Source organism: Zootoca vivipara, chromosome 7, assembly GCF_963506605.1.
Source record: "Zootoca vivipara chromosome 7, rZooViv1.1, whole genome shotgun sequence".
NCBI lineage: Eukaryota > Metazoa > Chordata > Lepidosauria > Squamata > Lacertidae > Zootoca > Zootoca vivipara.
The window spans coordinates 36619160-36645073 of NC_083282.1; the positions used below are offsets into that span (position 1 = coordinate 36619160).

The window sequence follows — 25914 nt, forward strand, 5'->3', positions numbered from 1 at the left end:
GCAAACAGAGGCAGGAAAGGGTAACCATGTCAGATCACTATCTCCTCAAAATACAAATATCTTCCAGATAGATTGCCCATACATCCACCCCCAAACAATTTGCACAAAATAGCTTCTAGGGAGAACCTGTCTCAGATGCCTCCAGGCTGCAATGAAAAATGAACAGCGAGACAAGAAGCAGGATAGAAAACTGGAATTGCCAGCTCTTTAGGACCCAGGGGTCTTTCTATCAGGTGTCCAAAACATTGCCATTTGCTCATTGGCTCAAAATAGGGAAGGAAGTTTTGCTGGTTTCTCTCTTATCTCTTGAAAGGGAGAAAACATTTGCTTCTTCTTTCTTTAACGGAAGATCAGAATCAATGCTAAGGTCCTAAGGGCTCTGGTGAGGTCCTGGGCCACAGCTGCTGATAACCTTCTTCAGCTCCAACCCATTCGCTCCCGGAGGAGAGCTGCTGGTACGTCTTGGTGCTGCAAGATTTTAGTCTGTTGAATTTGTTTCCTGATGACAGAGAAGTCCTCCCTCAGATCTTCCACATCTATCATGGACTGGTATTCTACCTTAACACTTTTGATCTTTCACATATATTTTTTAATAAATTAGATCCTTTGCTCTTCCAGATTGTGTTTCTACATCTTGCTTAACTTTCTATCCTCTGGTTGCATCTGGATTTTTTTTTGTTGGGGAGGCATCAACAAGTAGTACCAGGACTAAGTTCACGGTCAAATTTTGTTATGCATGCTTTGTTTGCTATTATGTATTTCTTACTTAACCTGAGAAGATTTCATTAAAAGCCAATTAAAAACAACTGTGGATCCCTAGGAACTTCTGCACCTGGGCCTGACCTTGTTCTGGTCCTGTTGTGGTGAAGAAAAGGCATTGTTTTCTTCATAGGAATGTGTGCGCTTACGACTCAACATAAAACTCTAATGGACTTTCTGCCTACCTTTATAAAATTAGAAATGTTGTTATGCATGTTTTGTTCATAATGAACTTGCAAAGAGTTTGATATGTTAGCTACATCAATGCATCTTAATGAAGATACATGCATCTTCTCTTGTTAAATAACCAGTTATTGCCATTCTGTATTGGCCCTGATTTGAATGTAGAGTTTAAATGTGCTTGTAAATACTGCATAGTAAAATCAGTGAGTGAAGCATACAACTCTTGAGTTGGTTTGTAGATTAGGAATATTCCTAGGTTTTATTATTTTCCAAAAACATTATTATTGTGATTGAATAAACATAGTCAATGACAAGGTGAAAACTGAGTCTGCAAAGTGATTTCCATGAATATAGTTAAGTGTGGCAATTTGGAGTGCATAGTGCTGACATTCACAGGGGCAGGAGCAGAGGAGAATGGCACGCAGAAGAGACATGCAACCCTTTCCATCAGTACTATTGTGTCCATTTGAAAAAGTTCAAGAAGACATTCCTAGGGATATTGTGCCTGCAGTTCTTAGAGGCTTGGGTTAGCTGCATGTTTGGCCTGAACCAATCTCTACTGTAGTGGTTTTTGTTTTTGTTTTTCAAAGAAGCAACACAGAGTATTATGGCCTTTGAACACCTCTTAAGGAGTAATGAAGGAGTAGTTTAAGGCTTAATCCCAGCTCTTTATAAACTCAGAGTGTTAAAGATGTTTTGGGGAAGTTCTAAAATAATGCAGCAGGATATACTCCTTACCCCAAGCTTGGTACCATTGAATCTGTTTGACGATTCAAATAGGATTTTAAAGAACAATGAACTTACTATTCATCTTCTTGTGAGTAGGCAAACAGTAATGAATGTTTGGAACAATTTTACCTGTATTGATCTGAAATATTAATATGATACATAAAGCCATCCTGTAAAAAAAAACTCTCATAGGCTACAGGTATTTACTAAGAGGGAGAATAGCAACATGGCAGTGATGTTGATGTGCTGCAAGCACGCGGACAGAGCCAATCTGGAGCTCCTGGCAATGTGTTTACATTGCACCAAGTTCTCTTCTGCCACGTGGCCTCCTACTAGCTAAAACCTAGTATTAGAGGGCTCTGGCCCTCTGAATGATCCTTCTCCCATCATTCCACTTGCAGAAAACCCTTCTTAGAAATGTCATAAAGGAAATAAACGTTTATTGTTCCAAAGAAGTAAAATCAGGAAGAAAATATTCTAGTTCAGAAACTGCTCTCCCCCACTCTCTTTTTCCTCTCTTGGTATGATGACTCATTAGGTTATCTCCCTTCTGCCTATCTGTGGCCATGATGTATAACAATGTGCACAAACTTTCCCTTCATTTCTTACAGGAACGTTAGCCAAGAGGGCAGGCGTGGCTCCTCTACATGCATGAGGTTTTGGATTCTCTGGACAGATAGCAATCCATTCTGACAAAGGAAGGCTAGAAGGGTTTGAAGATGCTGCTGCTGCAGCTGCTCTCTGTCCTCTGGGAGGCCTTGTCCCTGCAGGTCATTTTGGTGTTTCTGGCTACATTTCTGCTTCTTGCTGATTACAAGAAAAAGATTCGCCCAAGGGATTTCCCCCCAGGGCCCATGCCTCTTCCCTTTCTGGGTAACATGCTACACATGGATTTCAAGAAACCTCATTTTTCCATGCAAAAGGTAAAGATGACTGAAAGATCCATGACATGAGTTAAGCACAGTATTGCACTGGAAAGTATCTTATGGCCCTTGCCTCTGAACGCAGAGGATCTATTTTACCTAACAATTATTTGTAACAGATCTGTCAACAGATTCTTTCTACCACCTCTGCCTTTTTGCTCCAACTCTGGCCAGGAAAGAAATTCCTGAGCTATGATCTAGATATCTGCTTGGACAAATAATTAAACACCTAACAAATGCAGCAAGTTAAGATTCCCATTCAGACCCAATAGCCCAGCCCACCATGCAGACAAATTAATACACAATATTAATGTTTTACATATATATCCGCTCTTACATAGTTCCTCCTTCTCCATTCAGTTTGCAAAAAAATATGGCAACATCTTCAGCCTTCAAGTTGGAAACAGACGGGTTGTGGTTGTGAATGGATTGCAGCTGGTGAAAGAGACTCTTGTCCATCAGGGTGAAAACTTTGTAGATCGTCCAGTCCTTCCTCTTGATAAAGAAATATTTACATCATTTGGTGAGTTTCTTTTAATGTGCTCAATTATTAAAATTTACAAAGTGTGATATTTTCCAAAGTCTGCCCTAATTGTACAAACCCTTAGGTTGTTTGATAATATTATGTTTTCATGCCTGACGATTAGATTTTTTCATTTGCATTTCCTGTATCATTACACCAAACTCAAAATATTTCAGGAATAATTCAGGAATAATTAAAGTTCCTATTAAAAGCACAATCAAAAGAGTAAAAAAAGCAACAGTGAAGCAGCAGCAGCTTAGCTCGATTCAAATGCTTTGCAGTCTCCTCAGTGTGGTATAATGAAAAATAATAATAAATTTTTATTTATACCCCGCCCTCCTTGGTTGAAACTGGGCTCAGGGCGGCTGACACCAGTAAAATTACAATAAGACATAAAGAAAGAAAAACAATTAGTTAAAATACAGGTTAAAATACAATTTACATTTAAAATTTTAAATGCAGCCTCATTTTTAAAAAGTAAACAAGCAGAATAGTTTGATGGAAAGAGGAGTCCTTTTATAATTAGGTCTTTTTAATCTCCTTGCAATTTGCAGTTACTCCTTTTAAAAGTACATATCTGCTACATGATATTAATTCTTCCTACTTAGGATTGATCTTCTCGAATGGCCTTAGTTGGAAACAACAAAGACGGTTTGCCTTATCAACTCTCAGAAACTTTGGTTTGGGCAAAAGGTCTTCAGAAGAACGAATACAGGAGGAGAGCCGATACCTAACAGATGCAATTGAAGCTGAGAATGGTGAGGACCAGAGCCCATAAACCAGTGGCATCATCTGTGATATTTAAACTGCTATTTTGTATGCACACTCAAAAAGACTTTAGCCATGGTACAAAGCTGTGTGGCATTCCTTTCCACAAATGTAGCTCTGCTGGAGCTGGGAGAACCTCATGATTGGAAGGATGTTTTTTTTAAAAAAAAATAACACAGGTGCTTATCCATTGTGGGACTTGGAGCTTATTCTGAGTTTAGTTGCAACCTCAAACCACTAAGTAGGATAAAATAACAACAACAAACAGGTACATGGAGTGTTTGGGCTGATGATGTGTTCCCCTTTTTTGATAGCTACAACAACCAAAGTCATAAATAAATAAAGTCATAAGTTTGGTATATACTTTTGGTATATTGTGCCTTTCTTTTCTGTCTCTTATGATGACTGCCCTTGCCATTCTTGTTAGCCAAAATGTCCTTTCGCAACCTCCTGCCTTGGCCAAACCATATCCACAGCTGTTCAGCATATGCTACCGAGGCTATAGGACTCTACCACGGTGCTTTCATATTTACATCCTCCACCTGTAGAATATTACCTGTGCCCTCCTCCAGCAGAATTATCCTACCCTATGAAGAGGACAAATGGTTATTTTAAAATATAAGTGTGCTTAACATATTATATGATGTGTACTAACTTAAATCACAGGAATTAATGTTCATACTAAATGGTTTCTTCTGTTCAAAGATCCTACCCTATCTACACACACAAACATTCCCCACATTTTGCTCTTGTTATATGGAAGCCATCAGTGCTCTTATTTCTCTTCTACCTTTCCCCCCTCTCTTCTTCCAGGGCAGCCATTTAACCCTCACTTTCAGATTAATAATGCTGTTTCAAATATCATCTGTTCTGTCACATTTGGGGACCGCTTTGATTACTATGACAGCCGTTTCCAGATGTTATTGCACTTGCTTGATGAGACGACGTACCTTCAAGCAACTATTTGGAGTCGGGTAGGTCTTGTGAGTAATGAAAATGAAACCGCTTTGGCCCAAAGAGACTTCTACACTTTGGTTGAACATTTATTAATCTGCTTGGGTTTTCACGTTCTGATTTCTTTTCTTTTTTTCACATACTAGTAATTCAAGTATCTCTTCCCATGCATAGCCGTTTGTCATCTTGTCTTAACATTGTCTATTATAATATTGAAGACATATTTGTTGGGATGCCTTCAATATTACAGAGCCTCCTGTCTGCTCGCTTTCCCCAGGGAAGGTGTTGATTTTATATTCCATTCAAACATTGTTCCTAGATATTTACATAACTAAATAATACTGGGTGGTGCACAAAACTAGTGCACACAATCTTTTATTCCTTTTCCTCAGAAATAGCCCTAGTAGGCTTCTTCTTTCTGTTAGCTCCTTTCCCATGAGGGCAGTATGGTGTACAACTGTTGTTAGTGGGGTTTCCCTGCACATATGTGATGTTAGTGTTTGTTTCCTCAGCTGTACAATATCTTTCCCACTCTCATGAAGCACTTACCAGGGCCTCATCACACTGTTTTTAAAAACTGGGGAAAGCTGAAATCCTTTGTGAGAGGAATCATTGAAAAACACAAAGAAGACTGGAACCCATCTGAACCCAGAGACTTCATTGATGCCTACCTAAATGAAATGGCCAAGGTGAGAGATGAAAAGGACAAAAATTGTGTGTGTGTGTGTGTGTAGTGTAGATGAAAAAGGTCCATGTTTGTTAAAGCCCACTTTTCTCCGAAACCGCTTGCCCGACTGCATTCAAATTTGGCCATAACGTCACATGCGAATATGCGAGTGTTTGCATGCACTTAGATTGGACAGATGTCACACCTTTGGCAGGTAAAAACCTGAATTTGTGTAAAAATAGCACCCTCCAGTGAACATCAAAGGAATAGACACCATTGTGTAGTAATAGGGCCATAATCCCGCCCCTCCTCCTCCTCTCCTAACTCACCGCGCAACCCACCAAGATCCAGGCAGTCCACCGAGATCCAGGCCGCCCCAGGACCACCTCCACCACGGGGGAAATGGGAGACCCTCCCCAAAATTACCTGCAGGTACTCCCCTACCCCCTACCCCACCGGGATCCACCGAGGGACCCCCCACAGACCCTCCCCAAACAACGAATCCTTAAAATGGGGGGAACAGACAGGGGCGGGGGTGGGTCACATCCTCCCCCTGTCCTGGGAAACGGGGACCCTGACTAAGCCACAGCAACACGTGGCCGGGTACAGCTAGTATATTATACTAAAATAGTAGTAGAAAGCAGAGAAGCAATATTAAAAACCAGAACTAGTCATGCGGCTTGTCTGAATGGTCCTTAGTGGCTGCCCATATTCTTTCTGTTGAGTTTATGACTTCAGACAAAACACATTTCTGCATGCAGGAATATGAAGTCATGTATTTTGTGGGGAGATTTGTTCACTGCTGGGATTTCACCACTTGTCTGTGGTTTGTGAGAGGAAACAGTTGACATGACTAAAAGCATCACTGCAATGAAGGCTTCTCATGACCATTGCCTCTGTTGCTTGCATAAACTCTCCATATGCCTACCTAAATGAAATGACCAAGGTGAGATATAAAAAAACCAAAAAGTATATAGTTTTTAAAATAATAATAATAATAAATAATAATAATAATTTTATTATATTTTATTTATCTCCTGCCCATCTGGCTGGGTTTTCCCAGCTCCTCTAGGCAGCTTACAGCATATATAAAACCACAACAAAACATGAAACATTAAGAAACAGAATATCCTATGCAAGGAACAAACCAATAAATCAATAGAAACTGATAATAATAACAACAACAATAATAAACAGTTTACAGTTGCACCCAAATTAAAAGAACTGCCAACCCCAAGTAAACATTTAACCAAAGGCAACCTGACAAAAGGATACCAGAGGAACCAAAATTAGAACTGATTATAACATTGTAAAACTATTTAGCCAGCTGCCCAAACCCAAGAGTTGTTCCAGCAATGTCCCAGTGGCCTCCCAGGAGCCTCTTTTGGCTGTTTAATCCAAATCTGGGTCCTGCCCCCTAGGTCAGGTGGAAATGGGCCTTGCAACAGGGAGCAGTCCTCCCCCCAGCATTCACGACAGCAGCAATGCTAAAAGGAGAAGGCAGAGATACAATATAAAATGCCAGAACTACCGGTAGCTACGTACACAAGTGGTTTGTTTAAGAAGGCTTTAGTAGCTGGCTATATTGTTTTCATTGACACTGTATGTATTCAGATGAACAGGTGAAGTATATGTGTGCATTTGCAAGTGTACACGTAAAAATGAAATCATGCATTTCAGAAGGTCCACTGCCCAAATTCCACCACTTGTCTGTGATTTGTCAGAACAGACAGTTGATATGAGCGAAAGCATCACTGTAGAGGCATCTCATGACCTACCATTGCCTCAGTTGTCTGTCTGAATCCACCCTGTCTAGGAGTCTGTAGTTCAGACTAAACCATTCTTTATTCTAGATTCAATTATCCACAGGACTGTTGACCCTGACCCTACTGTATTCTGGACACTCAGAAACAGAACTGAGGAATCCCATGGTGATCACTTGACAAATAGGACTGATACAAGAATGGTGGTTTTTAATGACATGGCATTTTCTTTGCTTCAAGGAGGATTCCGCTTCCAGTTTCCATGAAGAAAACCTTCTACATTCAACACTGGATCTGTTTTTTGCTGGAACAGAAACAACTTCTACAACATTGCGCTGGGCTTTACTTTACATGGCCATTTATCCAGAAATTCAAGGTAGAACTGTAGTTGGCTTATTTCCCTTTCATTACTTTCGGTTATATTCAACTAGGTCCTACCCAGAGTAAACCTACCGAGATAAATGAACATTACTTAGACATGTCTATACCCACCAGATGCGTAAAGGAGATAAGGAAATGGAAGATTCTGGCAAGTTATACACTAAATAAAGCAAAACCAGAAATTGTTGAAATAAACATAGAAAAAGATCAATGAAAAATAAAATAATAGGAGTTTATGGTTCTAAATGGAGAAACAAATCAGTGCAGTAACAGAGAAACTACAAGATTTGTATAAAAACAACTATCAAATGTTATTTAAAGAAAGCCAATTAATTATTAGCAGGAATTATCTTTATCCTTTTTTGGGGAGAATAGCAGCTATTAAAATGGCAAAAATATCAAAAAGTCAGTTTTTATTTCAACATTTACCAAATCATGGCAAGAAAGCATATGAAAAGTTATATGGAAATTATGCATGATGAGAAAGCAAAGGAAAAGCTCAAGTTCCAATTGTATTATATGTCACAAATGGCAGAAATTGGTTGTAGAATCATTTTCACAAATAATCATATTTCAATATTTCTTTAAAAACAATTATGAAATGTTGCTTAAAGAAAGCCAATTACTTATTACAGAGTGGCAGGAATTATCTTTATCCTTTTCAGGCTGAATAGCAGTTATTAAAAAGATAAAAGCACCAAAAAGCAAGTTTTTATTTCAACATTCACTATTAGAATCAAACATACAGCAGATTCATAATTGAAACATAATAATAAAGCAGCAATTTATTAGGGTTGCCATGCGTCTGGAATTTCTTGGACATGGTCCTGTTAAACAAATGTCTGGGAAAATACGGACATTTGGCAGCACATGTTGGAATTGTAGATTTTGGCGAATTTAATAAAAAATGAAACTCTGAAACTCATTTTTTAAAAGAGATTTTGAAAAAAAAGGCAAAACTAAAAAGAGCTCAACAACTTTTGTCTCCATGTTGCGCTTTTAGACAACATGAGTACATCTACAGAGTAGTACATAATTCAGTTGAATACAAATTGATTTTATTTGCAGATGATATTCTTTTGCTTATTTCTAAATCCTCCTGTGCTGATGTAAATGATAGGTGCCTTTACTAAAAAAAAAATCAGGATACTCTGTTGACTTCTCCAAATGAAAATTGATTGCAATAAGTGAAAAATTGGTTACCCATCCATTTAAGGAGTATCAATTCTGTGTTTGTTCAAAGCCATTAAATATTAAAGATGGGCCTCCCCTACAGATCTTAGATAAAGTCTATTCTTCTTGTGTTGAAAGCAGATTTTCTTTCTCTGCAGCAAAAGTCCAAGCGGAAATAGATTCTGTGATTGGCCAGTCTCGCCAGCCAGCAATGGATGACAGGGACAGCATGCCCTATACCAATGCAGTTGTTCATGAAGTTCAAAGAATAAGCAGCATTGTTCCTTTGAATGTGCCCCGGATGACAACTGAGGACACAATGCTCGCTGGGTTTCATGTGCCCAAGGTAAATGTTAATAGCTTTCTTACCTCCTTTTTCCTCTTCCCTTAAGATGTGGAAACTTGCAGCCAAGGTTCTAAATGAGGGTTAGCCAAGATGAGGTTCTCCAGATGTTGTTCAACCCCAACTCTTACCAACTTGAGCCAGTATGACCAACGGGCAGGACTGGGGGGGGGGGAAGTGTTGAGTGTTCTTGGGGGGAGGGATTTAGGACAGATAGACTTTTGGGTCTTTCCACACACACACCTTGCAAAAATGGATTCCAACTGCAGTCTGAACCATTTGTATGGATAGCTAGTATCTTTCTTTACTTTCTTTTTTAGTGGTCATTACTACAGTAACCACACAAAACAGCAACAGCCGGCCTCTGGTGTTTCTAATTGTAAATCCTCTAAACACTCTGGCAAAGTCTGTTATTTTAAAATATATAGAGGTACCTGTGTTTTCGTCAGCTGTGGTTCAATGAATTACTCGGAAGTCTCTCATTCAAAACATATCCTGTCTGATTTAGTGGACAACATTGCTCTTGGATCTAGGAGGCTCAGAACTGCTGTAGATGCACAGATAAAAATACAGAGAGTTCTCTAGCAGTTTAATCTGTTGTCTTCTCTGCTTCTTCTTTGACAGGGAACTATAATGGTCCCCAACTTGACCTCTGTGCTGTTTGACGAGGATGAGTGGGAAACCCCCAATGTGTTTAATCCTGGCCATTTCCTGGAGAATGATCAGTTCAGGAAAAGGGAAGCATTCTTGCCATTTTCTGCAGGTAACAAAAGTTGATGTGTGGCTCATTAGAATTGCAACAGTGACTACACGATGATGGCTTGGTTGCTGGAAGTCTGGTGTATTGCTAAAATAGTTGTGCACTGTAGCGGATGCCACCTTATTGAAGTCAGTGGTCATATTTGCGATTCTGAGCAAGTACTCTGTGTGTTAAGACACAAATGGCTGCCATAGGAGGTGTGATGTTACACAATACGGTGTTGACATGCTCTCTCCCCACTCCTCATTGAGCCATGTCGTTTTTTGAGGGGATGAGGAAATAGATAGGACTGGCTTCTTCATTTTGCAACAACCGAATTTTTATAGGTATTTGGCTTCCTGGTCTGCCAGGGTCATTTTAAATATGGCTTTAGCAACAACTAGTTACAAAAGGAGAAGTTTACTGTAGCAATAGCTTTCCACTGAAACAGTCTCTTTCTCCCTCTCTTCTAGGAAAGCGAGTTTGTCTGGGAGAGCAGTTGGCGAGGACTGAGCTCTTTATTTTCTTCACTGCCCTAATTCAGAAGTTCACTTTCCAGGCTCCAAAGAATGAGACATTAAGCCGTGAATTTAGGATGGGTCTGACATTGTCTCCCCTGCCATACCGGATATGTGCATTCTCTCGCTAAGGGGACCCATCTTATAGCATTTCCATTTCTTTAAAAAGTCGTATTAGTTTGTGGGATAGAAGCACACCTGTGGCTTAATCCTAATTATGTTTTTTAAATGATTTTTATTGGTTTTACATATAATCATATCACTTAACACCGTCCTCTCTTATGTTATCTCTTTGGCTCAACTGAACCTAACGACTTCCCTCCTTACCGTCTGATGGTTTACAGAATTAAACTTTACATTGTTACATTTCACTTCGTTTCCTATCCTTGTTATATCATTACCTAAAATATTGTATTACTCAACCTGAATAGGTAGCAGTTCCGTCTTACAAATCTTCAAATAACCCTGGTAATGATGTTAATTGCTTACAGTTGTCTTTCAGACATAATATATATTTGTTCTGGTCCTTTTAGAATGCTTGGTCTCGCTGGTTCCGGATTCTTCCCATCAGTTTCGCCATTTCTGCAAAGCCCATCAACTTAATCTGCCACTCTTCATTTGTTGGTAGCTCCTGTTGTTCCCATCTTTGGGCTAACAAGTTGTTGCATATAAGAACTATTTTTTATCTTGTCTCGGTATCTCTCTACCCACTATACCCAATAAAAAAAGCTTCTGGGTGTTTTTTGTTTTTTTGTTTGTTTGTTTTAGCAAAAGTGTTTTTAAACTAGCTCATTATATATAATTTCCTAGAAAGCTTTTACCTTTTTACATGTCCACCACATATGGTAAAAAGTACCTTCCTTTTCCTTACATTTTCAACATTCTTTTTTTGTTCTATACATTTTGGCGAATTTAACTGGTGTTAAATACCATCTATACGTCATTTTCATAATGTTTTCTTTAAGCGTACTACATGCTGTAAAATTAATACCTTCATTCCATATCTTCTAACGGTATGTTATGTCCAATATCTTTAGCCCATGTTATTTCCAATATCTTTAGCCCAATGTATCATTACCAGTTTTACCTCCATATCCTAATTTTACCCCATAATCCTAATTATGTTTTGCCAGAATTCATTAGGGCTTAACCCAGGTAAGTAGGTTTGGGATTGCAGCATGTATCCTTAAAGCGCATTCAAAACACACTTGCCCCCTCAATGAATCTGGGGAACTGTAGTTATTTTGGGAGTTGTAGCTCTCTCGGGGGTAAACTCCATTTCCCAGGAATCTCAGGTGATTTTGTATGCAGATTATAATGATCCTCATTGGTGAGGATCCAGAGTCCCAATTCCCTGTCCTTAGTAAGGGGGGGGTCTCTCCCCCACCCCATTATTTTCAAAATTGTTTTATGTAATAAGAATTGTCCTGTTATATTATTTTATAGCTGCCAATTATAGTTCAGCATTTCCATCTAACCCCCAATAATTTGTAAATACAGCATTGGTGTCTATGTAAATCCTAAAAACAAAAGTAAACAATAAAAAACCAAGAATGACACCATAGGAATGCAACAGCAGCAGCACATAGCTAAAACAGATAGTAAATGAACCCATGCCCCTTACGATGGAGCCTGTAAGCCTCTATACTTATTACCTGAGAGTCCTCCTCATTGAATACATTGGGACTTACTTCTGAGTAACCAGGCAGGGAAGTTTCATTTGATTGGAAGGAAGGAGAGAGAACAAAGGAGCAACTCTATTTAGTGCAGTTTTGATGCTTCAACTGTTCTTAATCTACCCTGACTACTATACAGTGGTACCTCGGTTTAAATACACAATTGGTTCCGGAAGTCTGTACTTAACCTGAAGCGTACTTAACCTGAAGCGAACTTTCCCATTGAAAGTAATGGAAAGTGGATTAATCCGTTCCAGACGGTCCGTGGAGTACTTAAACTGAAGCGTAGTTAACCTGAAGCGAACTTTCCCATTGAAAGTAATGGAAAGTGGATTAATCCATTCCAGACAGGCCCGCGGAGTACTCAACCTGAAGCGTACTTAACCTGAAGTATGAGTGTAATTGGTCTGGAAGTCCATACTTAACCTGAAGGGTACTTAACCTGAAGCAAACTTTCCCATTGAAAGTAATGGAAAGTGGATTAATCCGTTCCAGACAGGTCCACGGAGTACTTAAACTGAAAGTACTCAAACCGAAGCGTACTTAAACCGAGGTATGACTGTGATCCTATACCCAATTTGATTTGCCTGAGACAAAGCCCCATTAAACATAATGAGAATTACATCTGAGTAGAGATATGTACATTGTACTTAGAATTTGCTATATAGGGATGGACTTGAGTGGCTGGACTTAAGCAGAACACTTTGCTTTTGTCACCCACCTGCACACTATTTGCACAAAATAGCTTCAAGGGAATACCTGTGTCAGATGCTTCCTAGCTGCTATGAAAAGTGAACAGCAAGACAAGAAGCGGGATAGAAAAGCAGGAATCAGACGCTCTTTAGGACCCAGGGGTGTTTCTATCAGCTTGTGTCCAAAACATTGCAGTTTGCTCATTGGCTCAAAACAGGGGTAAAGTTCTTGCTTGTTTTTCTCTCTCCCCCCTCTCTGGACAGGGAACAAATGGCTTGCTTTCACCCCTTTTAAAGATAGGTCAGAATCAAGGTCAGGGCCCCAAGACACTGTGGGCTTCCTCTGGCTCTCTTCTAAAGAGCCTACGGAACAGGTCTTGTCACTGAAGAGAGCAGCTGGTAAGTCATGTTGCTGCAGGATTTCCGTCTGTTGAATTTGTTTCCTGACAACAGTGATCTTCCATGTCCATTATGCACTTGTATTATACCTAAACACTTTTGATCTTTAGCGCTCTCTGTCTCTCTCCACTTTTGCTTTTCCAAATCGCTGTTCCTACATCTTACCACCTCTTCTTGCTTCACTTCTTGTCTTATATGCATCAGCCCGTAGTACCAGGAATAAGTTCATAGCCAAGTTTTGTTTGTTATTATGTATTTCTTATTTTTTTCTGAGAAAATGTCAATAAAAATCAATTGAAAACAGCAACTGTGGATCCTTAGGAGCTTCTGGGTCGGAGCTTCTGACAGAACGCAAGCTTGTTCTGGTGGGAAAAAGGCATTGGTTTGTTTATAGAAAAGGGTGTGCTCACAACTCAAGATCCAGCTCTAATGGAATTCCTGCTTATGTTTACAAAATTAGAAAGTGTTAACAAGGCATATTTTGTTCTTTGTGATCTTGCAAAGAGCTTAATATGTTAGCTGCATCAATGCATCTTAAAGAACATACAAGCACTTTCCCTTGTTGCATAACCAGGTCTTGCTGCTTTGGATTGTTGGCTCCACTCTCAAGGCAGTGTTTAAATGTGCTTCTTATACATACAGTAATATTGGTGGGTTAAGCATACAACTCTGAGCTGGATTGTCGACGATGAATATTCCATAGCTTTTATTGTTTTTCAAATGTATTTCTGTTGTGATTGAATAAACAAAGTCAATAACAAGGTGGAAACTGAGTTTGTAAAGTGATTTCCATGAAAATATTTGTGGAATTGTTTGGGCGTCCGATACTTTGGGGGAGAAGGTGATTATAAAATTTTTTCTAGAATAATGCAACGGGATGTACTCCTTACCCCAAGCTTGGCACTATTGAACCTGTCGCAATTCAAATCGGGTTTTAAAGAACAATGTTCTTACTGTTCATCTTCTTGTGACTAGGTGGACAATAACGAAAGTTTGGAACAATTGCACCTGAACTGAACTGAATTATTAGTGTGTATATTCTAGCATATAGCCTCCTGGGAGAAACTCCCTCATAAGCTATAGGCAGGGCCATCTTAAGCATAACGGGCACCCTGGCGCCGTGGTGCAAAGATCGCTCCGGCGGCCCCACGCCACCCCATTTCCCACCATGGCGGGCGGGCGGGTGCAGCGCCGCTGCAGCAGGTGCAGCTGTGCGGCACCCCCCTGGTGGCACGGCGTCCTGCGCCACCCAGCCTTGCCTTAGAGCCGGCAATTTGTATTGGTGGTGGTGGTGGTGAGGTTAGAAAAGAGATTAAATTGTGCCATTGTGTTTCCTTTTGTTTGAGCATAAAGGTGGACAGGGCATAGCTGGATACTTTCAACAATATATAAATTGGTGTAGATATCCTGATGTCCATAGGGAAATATTTAAAGTGTTTTCCAGAAATTTTGCAAGAAGGTAACAGAAGATGAAGACAACTAAATATTCAAATGCTGCTTTTGTTTATATTAACTATGTTGTCGTATTTTGTATCATACCATGCTGTGATTTGGATTCTGATTATCTTTTGGGGTAATTTGTTTATTTGTAGTAATATCTTATGGTTGAATAATGACCTCAATTTGCTTGGAAATTAAACAAAGGGTCTGCTGGTTTCTCTTTAAGGTTTCCAGACTCAAAAGAGAGCAGGGCAATGAAAGGCACAGAAGTCCTGTCCTCTATCTGAGTCTGGCAACCCTACTTGGAAATGTCATGAAGGAAATTAACCTTTGCTGTTCCAAAGAAGTGAGAATAGGAAGGAAACATTCTAATTCAGATTGCTGCTCCTCCCCACTCTCTTTTTCCTGCTTGGTGGAATCATTCATTAGGTTATTTCCTGCCTCTTTATGGGCGTGATGTACAACAATATATGAAGACTTTGCTCTCATTTCCTACAAGCGCATTAGCCAAGAACACAGGTGTGGCTGCTCTAGTGGGAACAGAATTGGGTTTCCCTCAACAGACAGAAGACCAATCTGCAAAAGGAACACCTAGGTGGGTTTGAAGATGCTGCTGCAGCTGCTCTCTGTCCTCTGGGAGGCCTTGTCCCTGCAGGTCGTTCTGGTGTTTCTGACTACATTTCTACTACTTGCTGATTACAAGAAAAATATTCGCCCAAGGAATTTCCCCCCAGGGCCCATGCGTCTTCCTTTTCTGGGTAACTTGCTACATGTGGATTTCAAGAAGCCCCACATTTCATTACAAAAGGTAAGGGTGAAGGAGAAACCTATGGCATGAGTTAAATACAACACTGCTGTGCCAGATTTTGGGTGGTGCAAGTGGTTCCCTGGCCTAGCACTGAGCCAGGTGGGCAAAAAAATTGAGAGGATCGGTCATTGTGAAGATCCATTTACGTGTGCCAGATTTTGGTCACTCTCAGAGTTCCATACTACCAAAATATGCCCCCACATTGCACTGGAAAGGAGTGTAACACCCTGGCTGGAGAAGCAGGTTGAGATGCTTCCAGGTTTAGCATCCTGATTCTGAGAGAGGTCAGCCTGATGTTTGGGAGAGCCCATATGTGGGGCACCAAGAAAAATGCCTTTCTTTTTGTTTCTTCTCAGAATATGGTATCCAGAAGTGTTTTGCTTCTGAACTTTGAGGATCTATTTTATCCTACAGTTATTTGTAACAAATCTGGGTCTACAACTGCCTTTCGCTTACTGTGGTTGGCAGAGTATTTTTGTGTGTGTGTGTGTGTGTTTGTTTGTTCCTTGTCCTACCTTCCCCACTTTTATCTTTGCAACAACTCTGTGTGGTAGACTAGGCTAAGTTACTACATGCACATACTACATGGTATTTGCTGGAAGCCGACCAGAGTGGCAGGGGAAACCCAGCCAGATGGGTGGGTATAAATAATAAATAATAATAATAATAATGACAAAGCTGCTTCTGGTGAACTAGAGCAGCACACAGAAACGCCATTTACCTTCCCGCTGGAGCGGTACCTATTTATCTACTTGCACTTTTGATGTCCTTTCGAACTGCTAGTTTGGCAGGAAATATGTAATATAGAGAGAGGATATATCATTTCTTGCATTCTTCCTCAATCTCCATTCAGCTTGCAGAAAAATACGGCAATGTGTACAGTCTTCAGATTGGAAGCATGAGGTTTGTGGTTGTGAATGGATTGCATCTGGTGAAAGAGGCTCTTGTCCATCAGGGTGAAAACTTTGTAGATCGACTAAGTAGTCCTGGTACACAGGAAATGTTTGGGTCATCTGGTGAGTTTCTTTTAATGTTGTCAATTACATAGATAATTTTAAAAATTCATTTTTAATTTTAATGGCCTGCATTGATTGGGGAACCTTTTAGATTATTCCTCAAGTTTAAATATTCAGGACTCGTTGTTAGATCTTTCCTTAATCTTCATTTTCATTTCTTGCATCTTTAAACCAGTAGTATTAAGCTGTGTCATAAAACTATACCTACTAAAGTATTTAGATTAACTGAATTCACCATTCAGTATTGGGAGGCAACTGAAGATAAACAGCCTGAAAGTAAGAACCTGGCATTATTATGGATGGAGGAATCTGTCCGTTTTTCTTTGTCAGTTCTTCATTTTCCCATTCTTCAATTTGCAACACTTATACATCAGTAACACTCCAGTTTGTGCATTGTTTCAGAAAGTGAGACTGAAGTAAGATTGCATTTAAATCCATGCTGAACTGAATTTCTGTCCCATCCCTAGTACAAATGGAATAATATTTAGTGCTTAAGCATGAAAGGAACAGGTAGTATCTTCTTCATAGTCATTTATCTGCTTACAGTATAGGATAAGTCCTGGAAAAAGGACCATAGTTCACAAGCCAACCTAAGGAGGGATAATGACCTTGACATAGCAAAAGAGTTCTGCAAATGAAAAAGACAACAAAAAAGGAAATCTATTAACCATGAGGAAATGAATCTACTTACTTGCTGTATGTACTTATTACTTTTTCCTATCTAGGGCTGGTCTTCTCTAATGGTCTCAGCTGGAAACAACAAAGACGGTTTGCCTTATCAACACTCAGGAACTTTGGTTTGGGCAAAAGGTCTTTAGAAGAAAGAATACAGGAGGAAAGCCGTTACTTAAATGAAGCAATAGAAGCTGAGAAAGGTGAAAACCAGAATCAATAAACCTGTGGCACCATCTATGATATTTAAGTTGCTACTTTGTATGAGCAAGATCAAAAATGCATTAGCCAGAGTGTGAAGCTCTGTGGCATTATTTCTTCACACAAATGTAGCTGTGCTTTGCAGGGCCGTCTTAAGCATATTGGGTGCCCGGGCGCCGTGGTGTGACAATCCCTCCAGCGGCCACCCCACCCTGTTTCTTTGTGCGGCTGCCGCAGGTGCAGCAGCGCGGCACCCCCCTGGCGGCCCGTAGGGCCAGCCCTGCTGCTTTGAGTGGAATGACCCTGTGATGGTGAAGGGGGTGTTGATAGGAAGCTCCACAGGGGCTCTTTGTGGTGCACAAAAGTTCTAGTGTGAAACTCAGTGTTGGAACCTGTTTGGGTTGAGGTTATCTGCAGATTGATAATTTTGACAACCAATATCGCAAATAGAATAGGGTTTGAAGTGCAATAGTTTTGGTATATTGGTATGTCTCTATACTGTCTCTGATGGGGACAGTCCTTATCCTTTTTGACAGCCATTGTTACAAAAATGCCCTTTCCTGACCTCCTGCCTCACAGATCAATATCACCATACTGCAGAACAATCATTGTCTATGGAGAATATAAATTCTCACTTGAAAATATAAATGGACCTTAGAGTCCTGGGTGTGCCAGGTTAAATTACAAAATATAATGTTAACATGAAATGATTTCTTCAGCTAAAACAAATCCTGCCTCATCAACATCCAACCACTTTCCCCTCCTTCTGTTTTTGTTATATGGAAGCTAGAAGCACCCCAATTCCTTCTGCACCATTTTCTTTCTCTCTCCAGGGCAGCCATTTGACCCTCACTTTCAGATTAATAATGCTGTTTCAAATATCATCTGTTCCATCACTTTGGGGGATCGCTTTGATTACCATGACAGCCGTTTCCATAATTTATTGCTCCTGTTTGATGAGACAAGCCAACTTCAGGGAAGTTTTTGGAGTATGGTACGTCTTCTCTGAGTTCAACAGAATTGCTTTGATTCCAGACACATTCCCACATTCTTACTGACTCTGCAATCATTTGCTTTGGCGCCTCCTATTTCTTCATGTTCTGATTTCTGTTTTCTCCCTAGTATTCATTCAAGTCTCTTGACTCATCCGTATTCCTTTGCCCTCTAGCATTCTTTATCAAGGCACTAAAGACTTTAGTATTGTAATAGGGGTTGGGGAATTGTGTATTACAGCAGAGTTTGTGCTTTTAGGTGGGTGGAGGGGTGTCACATGTGTGACCGAATAAAATCTCTGTGTATGTGAACAGGGGGTGGCTTGATCCTACACAAACCTGTTCTAATATGTGAAACCCCATCCAAAAGGGCATCATCAAACTGAAAATTATTGACATCAGCAGGCAATTAGCACATGCCATTTTCAAAATGGTAATCATCTTCATGGGAAGTCAATGAGTGAATTACAAGTTGTGCTTGTAACTAACCACAATGATGCCATTTGATTTGCAATCTGTACATTCTAGTTAAGACATTGCCATGGGGTCCCATCATAAGCAAGATTTGAGTGCAAGATTTGCTCTGGTTCCAAGAGAGTCTGCATCTTTGAGCCTGTGTCCACTATCCTTTATTACTGTTAGCCTCTTTCCCATGACAACGGCATGATGTGAATGTTTTTTCAGAGGGTTTCCCTTCACATATGTGATATTAGTGTTTGTTTCCTCAGCTGTACGATGCATTTCCTACAGTCATGAAGCGCTTGCCGGGGCCCCATCACACACTTTTTAAAAAATGGGGGCAGTTGAAATCCTTTGTGAGAGGAATCATTGAAAAACACAAAGTAGACTGGAACCCATCTGAACCCAGAGACTTCATTGATGCCTACCTAAATGAAATGGCCAAGGTGAGAGATGAAAAGGACAAACAGTATATATGTATCCCATAATAAAATAGTAGTAAAAGGCAGAGAAGCAATATTAAAAACCAGAACTAGTCATGTGGCTTCTCTGAATGGCCCTTCGTGGTTGACCATGTTTCCATTGAGTTTATGATTTCAGATAAAGTGTATTTGTGCAGGTGTTGTACAAATGTGTGTTGTGTAGTCATGTATTTTGTGGGGAGACACATCCCCACTTGTTCCCTGCTGGGATTTCACCACTTGTCTGTGGTTTGTGAGAACAAACAGTTGACACGTCTAAAAGAATCACTGTAGTGAAGGCATCTCATGACCAAAGGATTCAGTTGTCTGAATAAACCCAGACCAGAAATTATTGGAAGTCTTTCCTTGACCAGAACGAACCCGAATTTCACAGGACTGTTGACTTGACCTTCCTAGATGCAGGATTAGACTCACTGAATCCCCTGACAGTAGGCTGGTGTTTTTAATGGCAGCTTAACTTCCTGGTGCATTTTCTTTGTTTTAAGGAGGATGCTGCTTCCAGTTTCCATGAAGAAAACCTCTTACATTCAACACTGGATCTGTTTTTTGCTGGAACAGAAACAACTTCTACAACCCTGCGCTGGGCTTTGCTGTACATGGCCATATATCCAGAAATTCAAGGTAGAACTGTAGTTGGCTTATTTGCCTTTCATTACAATTGGAATACTGCCGCTTCAGGTGGACTTGTCAGAAAATGCACCTTGCCCTCAGTGAAAGAATGATGTCTTGAGGCATTGCTGAAACTTCACTAGTGAAAGTCCTGTGTGCTTTTCCAGTTGAAGGGAATTTCACAAATGAGATACTGCTACTCGGGAGGGTCTATCACTTGTCACCATCTAGTGTGTACCCAGTGGTGGGACACCAAGATGCAGTTTCCTTGCAGATATTGGTTTATGTCTGTTCTCCTTGTATTAATAGCAGACATACTTTTCTTTGCAGCAAAAGTCCAAGTGGAAATAGATTCTGTGATTGGCCATCGCCAGCCAGCGATGGATGACAGGGACAGCATGCCCTATACCAATGCGGTTGTTCATGAAATTCAAAGAATAAGCAACATTGTGCCTGGGAATGTGCCCCGGGTGACAACTAAGGACACCACACTCGCTGGGTTTCATATTCCCAAAGTAAGTATTAAGATGATATACTACTCTTATCTTACTTTCCTCTTCCTTCAAGATGCAAAAACTTGAAGCCAGAGTTCTAAATGAGGTCCTCCAGATGTTGGTCAAGTCCAACTCTTACCAGCTTGTTGAGCCAGCATGACCAATAGGCAAGAATGGAGTTTTGGCTGTTCTTGGGGTGCCTCAAGATTTGGAGTGAAGGGAGGGATTTGGGATGGATAGCCTTTGGGCTCTTTCCAACCTACTTGCAAAAATGTATTCCAACCATAGTCTGGAACATTTGAATGGATAGGTAGTATATTTCTTTTCTTTCTTTTTAAAATGACCAATACTGGCCACTCAAAACTACAACAGCCAGCACCAGTGTTTCTTATCCTAAATCTAAACATATATAGAGGAACCTGTGTTTTCATGAGTTGTGGTTCAATGAACTACTCAATAATGCATGGGATGTCTCTCATTAAACCGTATCATATGTGATTTGGTGGACAGAGTTGGACTTCGATCCAGGAGGCTCAGTACGGCTGTAGATAGTTGCACAGATAAAAACACGGAGTTCTCTGCCAGTTTAATCTACTGTCTTTTCCTCTTTTCTTTGAGAGGAAACCATATTGATTGCCAACCTGACTTTGAATGTCTTTTAAAATCTATATTGGAACTGTGCTTTTGTGGGACTTCTTTGGATGAATTACTTACAGTAATAATGAGAAGTAAATATTGCATTCAGAACACATCTTTGCTCTGTCAGGGGATAGAGGCTTAGTACTCCTATAATTTCGAAGAGAACACTAAGAAGTGCCTTGTCATTTTTATCTACTTTCTTCTATGCTTCTCCTTTGCCAGGGAACCATATTGCTTGCCAATTTGACATCTGTGCTGTTTGAGAAGGATGAGTGGGAAACACCCAATGAGTTTAATCCTGGACATTTCCTGGAGAATGGTCAGTTCAAGAAAAAGGAAGCATTCTTGCCATTCTCCGCAGGTAAAAAAAGTTCATGGGCTGCTCATCACAACTGCAACAGTGACAATATGATGGTGATTTGGTTGCTGGCAGCCTGGTGTATTGCTGGGGTCACCACCCTTTTGTGGCCACTGGTCACATTTGGGAATTTGAGGAAGTGCTCTGTGTGCATGTCACAAAATGGCTGTCATAGGAGGTGGGGTGTTATATAAAATGGTGTTGATATACTCTCCCCCCTCCACCCAGTAAGTAGTGAAGAGAATATTTACTGGGACCTTTCTCAGCTGCCATAGAACAGAAACCTACTTCCATCTGGAACTTGAGCAACTTACTCTGTTTGCCACACCCTTAGCTAAGCTATATGCAGATTAGGGATATTCCTAATAAAATATAATTGAAATTGAAATTTTCTCCAAAACTACATATGAGAGAAATTTATGTTAACTGAAATGTATCTATTCCAAATTCTCGAAAACCATGATCATATTTGTTCAGTGTTCCCATTGGCTTCACTAGGAAGTACAGAGGACTGATTTCTATCTTCATTTTGCAACAACATACTTTTTTTAAAGTACAGTGGTACCTCTGCATATGAATGGGATCCGTTCCAGAGTCTTGTACGCATCCAAACCAGTACTTACCCTAAAGCGCCGAATCTGTGCATGCTCCCCGCGCGATTTAGCGCTTCTGCACACGCATATGATGTCATTCGGTGCGTCTGTGCATGCGCGAATCACCGAACCCGGAAGTAACCCATTCTGTTACTTCCGGGTTCGGCTCATACCTATCCCGTGTCGTACACAACCTGAAACATACGTCACTAGAGGTATGACTGTATTTGTTCCCTCAGTGATGTTTTAAACTTTGCAGCCGTTTACTGTAGCAATAGCTTTCCACTGAAACAGTCTTTTCCTCCTTGTCTTCTAGGAAAGCGAGCTTGTCTGGGAGAGCAGTTGGCGAGGACTGAGCTCTTTCTTTTCTTCACTGCCCTAATGCAGAAGTTCACTTTCCAGGCTCCAAAGAATGAGACATTAAGCCGTGAATATAGGATGGGTTTGGCATTGTCTCCCCTGCCATACCGGATATGTGCATTCTCTCGCTAAGGGGACCCATTTTATAGCATTGCCATTTCTTTTAAAAGTCGGATTAGTTTTGTTAGAACCACCAGGGCTGAACCAAGGGAAGACTGCCAACTAGAACCAGTTGGACACAGCAGAGTATGCTCAGGCCTACAGGAAGCTTTTGGTTGCAAGGCATTGGCAAGACAGGATAGATGCAGGAACTCACTGCCACTAGTAACTGGATAACTATATACAGCTTTATTCATATACAGCAGTCTCACAGTTACTATATACAGACTTAGAACAGACTTGGATCTTAGGAAAATAACAAAGACACTTTTCCCTCTGACTACTCTCTCTCTAAACATCAACCTTCTCATATCACTATCAACCCACTCTGAGAGTCATGATTGTCCTGTCTTTATTGTCCCCTCAGCCAATTACCAGGTTGTTGCTTCAGGCAGATTAGGAGAGAGTTCGTCTTGACCAGGCATACCCTCCAGAGGTTTTGGCCTACAACTCCCATGATCCCTAGCTAACAGGACCAGTGGTCGGGGAAGATGGGAATTGTAGTCCAAAACATCTGGAGGCCAAAGTTTGGGGATGCCTGGTCTTGACCTAGTACTTAGCTATCTTGGCTGCTAGCCAACTCTTAATTGCTCAATGTGAGTATCTGCAAATTTGCACATAGGCATTAAAAACCCAACAAGTTTGTGGGGCAGAAACACACCTGTGGCTTAATCCTAATTATGTTTAGCCAGAATTGATTAGGGCTTATCCTAAGTAAGTAGGGTTGGGATTGCAGCCTGTACCTTTTTAAAAAAGTGCATTCAACGCACACACACACACACCCCAAGGAATTCAGGCAACTATATTTTAAGGGTGCTGGGAATTGTAGCTCTCTGAGGGGTAAACTACATTTCCCATGATTCTCAGGGGTGTGTATATATCCAAATCATGTTTCATTGGTGAGGATCCAAATTCCAACCTCCCACTTCTTGGTCAGGTGGTCTATCCCACATCCCACTATTTTCAATATTATTACGTCCTGGCTGTAGTGAAGAAAAGGCATTCTCGGTCGTGGCGCCTGCCCTGTGGAACGCCCTCCCAACAGATGTCAAAGAGGAAAACAACCACCAGACTTTTAGAAGGCATCTGAAGGCTTTTCAGGGAGGCTTTTTAATGTTTAATAGATTACTGTGTTTTATTTTTCTATTGGAAGCTGCCCAGAGTGCATTATAATAATAATAATAATAATAATAATAATAATAATAATAATAATAATGGAATTCCTGCCTATGTCTATAAAACTAGAAAATGTTGCTTTGAAAATTTTGTTACGAAACCAATTCATAGAATCATAGACTCATAGAATCACAGAGTTGCAAGGGACCCCAAGGCTAATCTAGGGCTGCCATATATCTGAGTTTTCCTGGACACATCCAGGAATTGGGCTGCCAAATGGCATCCGGGCAGATTTTTCCTGAACTGGGAAAATGTCTGTGAAAAGTAGGGGTGATTTATAAAAAATAATAATGAACAAACCCAACAATAATAATTTATAGATACCCATCTTAAATTAAACAACACTGCCCCCTAAAAGCTCAACAACTTAACACTGGGAAATATGGTCAACCCCCTTATATTTCATGCAATGTAGGACTCGAACCCATGACCCTGAGATTATCTCTGTTCTGTACTGTTGGCACAAACCCCAAGGCAGAGTTTAAATGTGCTTATAAATATAGTAAATTTGGTGAGTTAAACATACAACTCTTGAGTTGGATGGTAGACAATGAATGTTCCCTAGGTTTTGTTGCTTTCCAAAAACAATTTTGTTCTTTAATAAATGGTGGATAGCAAGGTGAAAACTGAGTCTGCAAAGTCATTTCCATGAAAATAGTTAATGGGTTAAATTCTTGAATATTGCCCAGGTTTTATTATTTTCCAAAAATGTTATTGTTGTGCTTTAATATACATAGTGGATAACAAAATGAAAACTAAGTCTGCAAATTGGTTTCCAAGAAATTAGTTTAAAGTCTCAATTTGAATGTCACTCTGAAGATACATGCTCCCTTTCCATCGGTACTATTGTGTCCAGTTGAAAACGTTTAAGCAGAAATTTACTGGGGGTATTGTGCCTGCAGTTCTTTGAGAGTCTTGGGCTAGATGTATGCTTGGCCAGAACAAATCTCTGCTGTGGTGTTCTTTGAGAGAAGGAGCATGGAGTCTTAAGGCCTTTGAACAACTATTGTTATCATGGAACAGATAAAGGCTTACTCTCAGTTCTTTATAAAATCCACTGAAGGTGCATGTGCTGTTTAGAAGTTGTGATGGGAACAAAATTTGCAGCTTTCCATAGATGATAGAGACTGGGAAGGGTTGTGGAGAAACCCACCTTATAAATCAATCTTTGCTTCTGTGAGGGTCAGAAGTACCGCACAGCTGGTTTTTGACACCCAGGTATTTGGCCAACACTGCATCTGTTTCCTCCCCACTCTGTTGGATGGTGATGTGTCACCAGGTGGGCATGTATTGATACATACGGGTTTGGGGAGATGGTGCTTATAGAAATCTCTCAAATAGTGCAACAGGATGTACTCCTTACACCAAATTTGGCAGTACTGAAACTAACAATTTAAACCAGGTTTTAAAGAACAATGAACTTATTGTCCACCTGGTCACAAGAAGATGAATAAGAATGAAAGTTATTTTGTTGTTTTGTTCTGGGGACAGAGCTTTTCTGAGCATCACTATTATTTCTTCTGTGAAATAGGTATTTCCTGGTCCCCACAATAGTTTCAGAAGTACCCCTGGGTCCCCAAAGGCGGGATCCTCTGGTTTCCACAGCAACATTTTAGCATCTGGGTTCTTTCATATCTTGACTTCCCCCAGCAGAACTTCATGCTGTTGTAGCTTGCAGCCATTGCTCCTCCACATGCACAGGGGCAGGAACAAGGGTTTCCTTGCCATTCAGCTCCACAGTAGGCACAATTCCACCTGCCCAGCTGATTTTCATCAGTTTTTGTATTCTTGTATTTAAGATGGGGAACCAAGGCTAAGAGATCATGGGTTGGCTAAGACCAGTAACACCCCCCCCCAAGGTAAGGCGGTTCTCACTAGACCTCCCAAGAGCTGAGTTACTCCTGCTTACTTGGAGGGGAGGGGAAAGGAACTCAACACACACCGATGGAGCCAATCTAGAGCTCCTGGCAATGAATTTGCATTCCCCCCTTCTACATGGTGTGCTACTGTCTGAAACTGTCTAGCACTAGAGAGCTCTCCACTGATCCCTGACTGTTGGCCATACAATCTAGGGCTGTTGGGAGTTGGAGACCAAAAGCATCTGGAGAGGAGCTGGTTCCCAAACAGTCTGGCCAGTCTGTTGCCAAAGCAAAATCTATACCATGCAATACTGAACAAAAGGCAAGTAGGGTGAATTCCCTGACCTCGCTAGCCAGAGGTCAGAGCTGCTGAAACTACTGCTGGTCCAAACACGTCCTCCTTAGGG

The 25914-nt window shown here is 40.6% G+C and overlaps 3 protein-coding genes across 10 annotated transcripts in view; all 3 read left to right on the top strand.

The window, feature by feature from the left end:
• The first annotated feature begins 51 nt into the window (after positions 1–51).
• On the top strand, positions 52–13010 carry LOC118088450 (cytochrome P450 2J4-like). Of its 3 annotated transcripts, none has more exons than XM_035122117.2 (10): positions 52–549; positions 2283–2594; positions 2955–3117; positions 3726–3875; positions 4699–4859; positions 5352–5528; positions 7510–7645; positions 8982–9169; positions 9791–9929; positions 10379–13010. In XM_035122117.2, exons 2-10 carry the CDS (start codon positions 2391–2393, stop codon positions 10552–10554), a joined length of 1494 nt encoding a protein of 497 aa, XP_034978008.1. In that variant the 5' UTR covers positions 52–549; positions 2283–2390; the 3' UTR covers positions 10555–13010. The 3 variants fall into 3 exon arrangements, with proteins under 3 accessions (XP_034978008.1, XP_034978010.1, XP_034978009.1); XM_035122119.2 differs by having other exon boundaries at positions 7513–7645; XM_035122118.2 differs by having other exon boundaries at positions 52–455.
• A 40-nt stretch (positions 13011–13050) lies between these two features.
• Positions 13051–25897, top strand: LOC118088453 (cytochrome P450 2J2). Of its 5 annotated transcripts, none has more exons than XM_035122130.2 (10): positions 13051–13190; positions 15130–15438; positions 16292–16454; positions 17180–17329; positions 18161–18321; positions 19048–19224; positions 19746–19881; positions 20200–20384; positions 21225–21363; positions 22270–22450. In XM_035122130.2, the coding sequence occupies exons 2-10, from the start codon at positions 15238–15240 to the stop codon at positions 22443–22445; spliced, it is 1488 nt and encodes a 495-aa protein (XP_034978021.1). In that variant the 5' UTR covers positions 13051–13190; positions 15130–15237; the 3' UTR covers positions 22446–22450. The 5 variants fall into 5 exon arrangements, with proteins under 5 accessions (XP_034978021.1, XP_034978020.1, XP_034978022.1 ...); XM_035122129.2 differs by having other exon boundaries at positions 13071–13190; positions 15060–15438; XM_035122131.2 differs by having other exon boundaries at positions 13074–13190; positions 15194–15438.
• Positions 13079–25914, top strand: part of LOC118088452 (cytochrome P450 2J4-like) — a 41291-nt gene continuing 28455 nt past the window's right edge. For both annotated transcript variants that reach the window (XM_060276865.1, XM_060276867.1), the window contains exon 1: positions 13079–13190. The gene's annotated coding sequence lies outside the window, so the exon portion shown is untranslated. The remainder of the gene's footprint in view (positions 13191–25914) is intronic.

Coding starts and splice junctions, on each gene's coding strand:
- LOC118088450 (XM_035122117.2), top strand. CDS start 2,391: ATGCTGCTGCTGCAGCTGCTCTCTGTCCTCTGGGAGGCCTTGTCCCTG. Junction 4,860..5,351: donor AAGCAACTATTTGGAGTCGG/GTAGGTCTTGTG, acceptor TTGTTTCCTCAG/CTGTACAATATCTTTCCCAC. Junction 9,170..9,790: donor CTGGGTTTCATGTGCCCAAG/GTAAATGTTAAT, acceptor CTTCTTTGACAG/GGAACTATAATGGTCCCCAA.
- LOC118088453 (XM_035122130.2), top strand. CDS start 15,238: ATGCTGCTGCAGCTGCTCTCTGTCCTCTGGGAGGCCTTGTCCCTGCAG. Junction 15,439..16,291: donor CCCACATTTCATTACAAAAG/GTAAGGGTGAAG, acceptor ATCTCCATTCAG/CTTGCAGAAAAATACGGCAA. Junction 18,322..19,047: donor AGGGAAGTTTTTGGAGTATG/GTACGTCTTCTC, acceptor TTGTTTCCTCAG/CTGTACGATGCATTTCCTAC.